Here is a 7,633-nt window from a genome sequence, read left to right on the forward strand (position 1 = left end):
ACTAGTTAAATGCTTCAATTCATCACTTAGATTACTTTATCATTCACTATAAATAATTTTTATTTCTAAAAATACAAATTTAATATCTTCCATTATTTGGATTTATTTTTAATATTAAAGTTTTATTTTTTCTAATTTTTTTTTTACATTAATTTCATATATATACATATACATATATATATATATACATATATATAAAAATTAATTAAATAATTAATCCCAACTCCACATGCCACCATCTGTTGATTGTTTAATGGTATCACGATTTTCACGACGTACACGTGTCGTAGCGCTTGCTTCACCCTTTGCTAGAATTCTTCTTGATTGTCCGTGTCGTTCTCTCTTCTCCAAAGATTGTCTAACTCGTCGTTTAATTACTTCCGGTGCAATTGTTGCTGCTGTTGAAGCACTCCTTACACTTCTATCATCATAAAATGATTCACTATCACAGTTTCGTTCATTTGACAATGACAGGTTAGACATTTCACGAATTGTGCTGCTTTTATCATCTTCTTCATCTCTTAATTCTTCTTTTTTTTCTTCTAACAATAATTGATTAAATTTATCTGAATGAATAATATTTTCCGGGGTTTTTAAAGTGAGATTGTCTTGACTCAACTTATCAAATCTATTAGTAATTTTACTATTCTCTGGTCCAAGGTCTTTCACAACCATCCAATCAACTTCTTCTCGTAATGACTCGATGTTTTCATTTAATTTTTCAATAACTTCTTCATTTTGATCATTATCGTTATCATTCTTTTCAACTACACCCATTTCTACGAGCAAATCTTTCTCCATTTGTTTTGTTAAACCACTTGCCTTAATTTCAATGTCAATACAATCCTCTCTAGAAATATCTTTAAATGATGGATATAATTCACTTTCATATCCAAAACGACGTTTAAAAAAATTTCTTATACAACTAACATCACGCTCGAAGAAGTATTCGGCATTAGTATGCTCTGTGGAAACCATTTGAGGGAAATCAATAAGTATAGGTTTACCATCATCACTTATCATGATGTTAAATTCATTGAAATCACCATGGATGACACCATGATTGCCAAGCTTTACAATTAAATCCATTAATTCATCATAAAGTCCTTCAACATTAGGTACTTCTGATACATTACATAAAGGAACTCCATCAATGAGATCCATGATAACACAATGCCTATTGAAGTCTATTGGTTCTGGTACTGGAAATCCACGATCTTTGAGGGCTTTCATGTAAGCGAATTCTCGGGTAGCAGATATCCTAGACAGATAAAGCCATGACATAGATTTTCTATGTTGATGGTAATCTCGTTTTTCTTTTATATTACGAAAACATGTTCGACCTAGTCTGTGAAGCTTTAAACAAAGCATTTTCCCTTCTTCATTTGCGACAACATAAATATTTGATTCTTTACCAACACCAATTTGACTTCCAAAAGAAGAAACAACACTACGAGATGTTAATACTTTGAGAGCCAAATAATCGTATCCAGCATTAGTTAATCGATACCCATCATCTAAAATATTGATATATATTAGTTAATATTTTCACAGCAAATTACTAACTTAAATAAATTTATATAAAGTTATCTTACAATGCTTTCCACGTTCATAGCTGACTAATTTATGTTTAGATAGTTCTCGTAGTATTTTATGTACCCCACCATGGCACAAATTAGCTATTTGAGCTACAAGAATGGCTGGAACTAACTCATGGTTTTTCATTCCCATTTCAATCTATAAATAAAATGTTAATATAAAATTAATTTTTTAAGAAAATTTCACGAATCTAATAAATTATTGACAAAATAGATTTTGATAAAATGTTGATATAAAACTAACCAACAAATTCTACTTACTGCTGTAAGAACTCGAAAATCCTCTCTGGATAAAAGACGTAGATTTGTTACGTCAAGCTTTCCCATCTTAGGAACTTCAGTATTGTAATAAATAATTTAAAAAATAAAAATATTCTTGATATATCTTGATTTAATGTTTATTTTCGAGAACACGTGGTTATCATTTACAATCAAATGAAGAATTCTTCATACAAAATGACGCCCAACCCAGTTCCAATTTTCTTTGCTTATTACCTTCAGCTGATCATGTACTTTGCTTATTACCTTCAGCTGATCATGTAGACTGCTGTCAGTGACAATATGCAATACATAGTATGAAAAATTATTTTATTTGAATTCATATAAATTTATAAAATTATAAAAGTACGTATAAAATAAAATGCCACACAATTTAGTTTTATTTTTATTGATGGATGATGTACTTTTAATACTTTCGAATTACAAATAATAGTGCATACGATTATTCAAATATTTAAATTCATTGTAATAAAATTATTATAATTTTTTGAATGTACCATATAGAACGTAAAAAAAATAACTTTAAACACTTAAAGATTAAAACAAAACAAAACATCATATTCATTATGAATTTATGATAATTTGATATTCTTACATTAATTGCCAATGTTACTTATTAAAGTATCCTAACAATGATTATATTAAAAACAAATTAATAGAACCAAAACCCTTAGTAAATTATTATTTTTTGATTGTTGACAAACAACTAATTATAAGATATATATAGAAATATATTTTTATCGTTGTAATTGAAGTCATGCTTATATAATTTTTTAGACTTCTTATTTTAATCAGAATGATTATATACATATCACAATTGTTATAGGACTGAAATCATTATTAAAAAAGAATATATACTTCCCAAAATCTTCATGAGTTAATGTGATAGAAATTATACGTAATGAATTATTTTTCAACGAAGTTTAACAAATATAAAAGGCACTTCAACTCAATTATTTATGTCTTCATCGTCATCGACCAGAAAATGTCATTTATAGTTGTACAATCATAAAATAATAAAAAAAAATTTACCTACTCTGAAATACAATTTTATATTTATTAATAATAAAAAATTTAAGTATCCGAATGTTCAATTAAATTTGAAAATTATTTGTTTTTTTTCGGTTTAAACTATGTATTAGTCATTAACGTAATTGTTGAATCAATGTTTTATGATCAGAAAATACAGACAAATTATTTTGTAGTACTCTTCAATGATAATTACTTTAATCTTCAATTTCTTCATCAGACCCAAATATTGATCCATCGTTAGAATGCTTATCTCTGTTTGAGCAATTGATGAAACTTGAATACTGTAACCAAAATAAATAAACTTAATTTTTTTTTTTTTTTTTTGTTAAACTCATGTTCATAAAAAAAAATATTTACAGGATTTACCTTTTTGCTAATGCTTTCTTGTGCTTCTTTACTATTATCAAGTGGTACAAAATCTTCATGGCTATCATTAAATTCTTTTGATTTATCAATACTATTATCAAAACGTTGAGATTTCTCTTTTTCATCAAAAATGGACCCATCATCTGATAAATTTGGATCAAGAATTAAATCTAGCTTTTTCTTTTCACGCATTTTTTTATGTGATCTTTTAATTGAAGTAGATTGTACCAATCTCAGGTATGACTTAGCCTCTAAACTATTAGGAGGCGTTTTTACTGATGGTGATATAGGATTATTTTCGTTTAAATAACTTGTTGATGGTTTTGGACTAAGTGATTCTTGAGAAGATTCATTTTTAGCGCTGTCTGAACTAGATTCATATGTCTTCAAAGAACGCCATTGATTATTGAAATTTTTAGCATCTCTGTCATTTTCTACTAATCTAATTCGTCTTGCTTTTGTCCATTTGTCTTTTCGATGAGATTTTTTGATTGAACTTAATGCAGAAAGAATCTTCATACAATTTTGATTATCTGGAGTTAAACGACCATTATCATTGTTTTCTTTAGGAGAACTATATACATAGGGTTCTTCGGAAAAATTGTCTTCATTATTCAAAATACTTACACCTAATTTAGGTGTTTCACAACGATTTTTAGATAATTCTTTAGAGGATTTTAATGGAGTAGAAAATGAACAATTGTTCAGTACCCTAGGAGTTGTAAAAATGAACGACTTTCTTCTTTTAATGGGTGTAAATATTTTAAATTCATCTTCAGCACTTTCTTTACAAATTAAGTCAAGGGATTGATTGCTAGAAAATGATGAGTTTTTGTTCGACTCACTATTCAATGGGCTTTTTCTTTTATTTGGCGAAGAAATTAATTTGAAATCTTCATCACTTATATTTAGTAATGAGTCTCGAAGGCTTTCATAATGAGAATTTTTATCATTATGTAAAGAAAATGATCCAGATAATGAGTTAGATGAATTAGTGGCTTCAGATATATTGATCAAAGGGATACTTGATTTTTGTTGACTTTTTTCAAGTTCCATATGAGAACCATTATTATTTTCTGATAATGAGATTTGACGTTGAGCAAATCCGATTTTACGGTGTTTATCTTTTTTATGTGATTTCTTTACAGAACTAAACTGAGCTAATAAAATTCTGCTAGAGTTTACATTTTCTGGAGTAACCGAACGATTTTTGTTGTCTGACGTAGGAGTTATTGGCATTTCTTCATTTCTTTTACTTGTGTTTCCTACTGTTACATCTTCAAGTTCTTTACATAATATATCATTATGATCAATGTTAATTGGTGTATCCGAAACTTGTGGTTTAAAAAGTTTTTTCTTATTTGAGTCTTTCAATTTTTTATGAGACTTTTTGATAGAATCACTCATAATTTTTTGTAGATAGTTAATACGATTTTCTGGAGTACTGGGATTTGAAGTAGTTACTACAGATTGAATTCTAACTCTTGGAGGTGTATGTACTTCAAGCTCTTCTGAGTTATCATCTTGAATTAAATAAAAATTAGAATTATCATTAAATTCTACTGCTTCATCTTTATCAAATTCATTTTCTTTATTATCTTCTTGGTTTATTTTATTAGTATTATTTTCGTCGGTCAATTTGCTTTCAAGGTTTTCGATTTCTTCTGAATAGTCGAAAAGTGATCCCGTATCAGACTGTTCATCATCTGAAACGTTCCCACTTATTCTTTTCCTACTTTTATCTTTCTTGTGAGACTTTTTTATTGAATGTATACTGTAGTTGGGGCTTGGTTCTCGTTCTGTAGTCAATGGTGTTGAAGGTCGTTCTTCATCAATTTCAATATCGATTTTTTTAGGATGATCACCATGAATTTGAGCTCGATGCAAGAAACGCCCAGAAAATCTTTCCTAAAAGATGAACAGAATAATGTAAAATAAATGTTTTGAAAATTAATTAAAAAATTGGATTTTTAGAAGTTTATAATTAAAAAATATTTTCTTACCTTTCGATGACTCTTTTTTATAGCACTCATGCTCTCCGGAATAAGTCTAATAACATTTTCAGGTGTCTCTGGTCTATCTTGATCATCATCACTGAAGTCCTTGTATAAATTTCTAGGTGTACTCATAACAATATTATTTTCATCTATCAAATTTTCATAACTACGATGTATCGGCTTATGTACCGGCGTCATACTGACACGAACAATATCATTTATCTTCTCTCGTAAACCAGGACGGAGCGTGGGAGAGAGAAGATTGAAATCAAAGGATGAGCTACTTCCGTTGGAGCTAAGTGAAATATAACTTAAGGATTTTTTTACTTTTCTACTTCTTTGTGATGGAGTTTGGTTTTGATTCTCATCTATTGATTCGACGGATGTATTATGAGTACTTGCTATTGGAGAGTCATCACAGCTATCAAAATTTAGTGATTTATTAATTCGTGGTGATGGAGAAGAAAGTCTAAAATCTGATATTGTACGACGTGAATTAGTTTTAGGGAATCTTTTTGGACTTGGTGTTAATTCAAAGTTTAATGTCTTATTTATTTTTTTGTATCCAGTTGTCATGGGATTATACTCAATATTTAAAGCTTTTAAGATTTTTGCTGATCGGCTCAAATGTATGTTTTTAATTGGAGAATGGTTAGTTGCTTTTGGTGATAAAAAATAATCATTCCTTTTTTGACAAACGTCAAAATTGAGAGATCTGTTAATCTTGTAGCGAAATAGTGTACGACTTTTTCTAGGAACTGATTTACTAAGCAATCGCGATGAAAATTTATTTTTAGAGTAAAACCGTGTTTCCGTTGGTGGAGTAAACTTGATAAACATTTTATCAGCTTCAATATTACAAAAGTCAAAATTGTCTTTTGGTCTATTCTCTACTTTTCCATCTAAACTTGATGTTCGATACATTGTCATTTATTCAACTTATCAACAGGCGATCATTAAATGTATATAATAAATCTCTCTTTTAATTGACTCAATTGATATCCGTCTAAAGTTAATAGATCTTCAGTATTTTTTGGAGATCCATGAAAAGTTAATTCATTGAAAATACCCTTTCAATAAAACCTGAAATAAAAAAAAAAGATCGTTCAAATTGCTTTTTAATTGAAACTATTCATTTAAAAACATGTATTATTAGATACAGCTATGGTGGAAATGATCTCAACCAGAAATCAATATGGTCCAAACCACATGGAAAGATTATCTTCCTGAAAAGAACCCACTACACTTGTTTGTTCTCAAAAGGAAAAAAATTTTCCCAGCAGTTAAAAACTTGTTTTCCGGAATGTCATATAATACTCAAGAACCACATGCATTGGTTAAAGAGTTTTCAAGTCACGCCCTAAAGGGCATCGACACATTTTCTATAAATTCTGATGCTGCACCCTCACATACCCCCACTTTTTCTATCACGTCGACTCATCTCATGACCATAAAAACTCTGGAGTGGTCAAGAGATAAAAAAAAACTTCAAAATAAAACTCATGCATTCTGAATGAAAATAGGAATATTTTTAACTCTTATTCAATTTGCTGTTCTCCAAGATGTAATACAATAAATTAAGTATCGACAAATTATTCCAATATTTTAGAATTTTAATGCAACAAGTCGCTATTAAAATTGCCTACTGATCTAAACGCCATCACGTCATGCTGTGCACTATATCGTATATAACTCCTACAGCATGCTACTCTCAAACTAAAAAATTCACAAAAATACTGATAACCTTTTATTATTTGAGATAATTTAGATGTGAGAAGATTCATAAAAAATTAGAAAAAAATTTATTGATAAAATTATACTCATGCAATATAAATATATAAACTAACTATATAACTTTAAATGACTTATTAGAAAATTTTTTTTAAAGAAAACCAGGTAAAAAAAAAATGATACTTACATTGTTAAATAGGTCGCATCTCATCTACACAATGAATTCAGAAACGATCAACATTTCTGATAATTTTTTACAAATCAATTTTTGATGCCGGAAGAGTAAAATTTTAATTATACTTAAAACTTGAGCTTTTAACTCTTACAACAAATTTCTACAAATGCCTACAATTTTACTACGAACCTTCCAGTCGATTGCAGTCGTGAACTATGGGGGACTATAATAATAATAAGCACAACTTCGACACTCTCAACATGTGCTTGTATTCGTCAGTATTCGTAGTACTATGTATAGAATTCGGTAGTAACTTTTACGATGGGGACACGTCACAGTCTGCTTAACTATAGATGGCGCATGATTTTTTTTATTTGTCAAGTCTCTCAAAATAGAGTCTGGCAAGACGATGCCATATTACTCAAGTCCTGCCTAAATTCCCACAAGAACTTGAG

At 29.0% G+C, this 7,633-nt stretch overlaps 2 protein-coding genes across 2 annotated transcripts; both read right to left on the reverse strand.

The window, feature by feature from the left end:
- Window positions 1-101: 101 nt before the first annotated feature.
- On the reverse strand, window positions 102-2,192 carry RIOK2 (RIO kinase 2). The gene is made up of 4 exons (XM_035087332.1): window positions 2,124-2,192; window positions 1,860-2,093; window positions 1,596-1,737; window positions 102-1,517 (listed from the first exon to the last, which is right to left on the reverse strand). Exons 2-4 carry the CDS (start codon window positions 1,923-1,925, stop codon window positions 214-216), a joined length of 1,512 nt encoding a protein of 503 aa, XP_034943223.1. The 5' UTR covers window positions 1,926-2,093; window positions 2,124-2,192; the 3' UTR covers window positions 102-213.
- Window positions 2,193-2,516: 324 nt separating this feature from the next.
- LOC118069310 (uncharacterized) lies at window positions 2,517-7,469 on the reverse strand. The gene is made up of 4 exons (XM_035087327.1): window positions 7,191-7,469; window positions 5,279-6,355; window positions 3,276-5,183; window positions 2,517-3,190 (listed from the first exon to the last, which is right to left on the reverse strand). The coding sequence occupies exons 2-4, from the start codon at window positions 6,200-6,202 to the stop codon at window positions 3,104-3,106; spliced, it is 2,919 nt and encodes a 972-aa protein (XP_034943218.1). The 5' UTR covers window positions 6,203-6,355; window positions 7,191-7,469; the 3' UTR covers window positions 2,517-3,103.
- Between the last annotated feature and the right edge of the window lie 164 nt (window positions 7,470-7,633).

This window comes from Chelonus insularis, unplaced genomic scaffold (assembly GCF_013357705.1).
Source record: "Chelonus insularis isolate UGA/USDA-ARS -01 unplaced genomic scaffold, ASM1335770v1 contig_406_pilon, whole genome shotgun sequence".
NCBI classification, from domain to species: Eukaryota; Metazoa; Arthropoda; class Insecta; order Hymenoptera; family Braconidae; genus Chelonus; species Chelonus insularis.

Coding starts and splice junctions, on each gene's coding strand:
- RIOK2 (XM_035087332.1), bottom strand. CDS start 1,925: ATGGGAAAGCTTGACGTAACAAATCTACGTCTTTTATCCAGAGAGGAT. Junction 1,738..1,859: donor ATTTTCGAGTTCTTACAGCA/GTAAGTAGAATT, acceptor TTTTATTTATAG/ATTGAAATGGGAATGAAAAA. Junction 1,518..1,595: donor CTATGAACGTGGAAAGCATT/GTAAGATAACTT, acceptor TCAATATTTTAG/ATGATGGGTATCGATTAACT.
- LOC118069310 (XM_035087327.1), bottom strand. CDS start 6,202: ATGACAATGTATCGAACATCAAGTTTAGATGGAAAAGTAGAGAATAGA. Junction 5,184..5,278: donor TAAAAAAGAGTCATCGAAAG/GTAAGAAAATAT, acceptor TTCATCTTTTAG/GAAAGATTTTCTGGGCGTTT. Junction 3,191..3,275: donor AAGAAAGCATTAGCAAAAAG/GTAAATCCTGTA, acceptor TTTTGGTTACAG/TATTCAAGTTTCATCAATTG.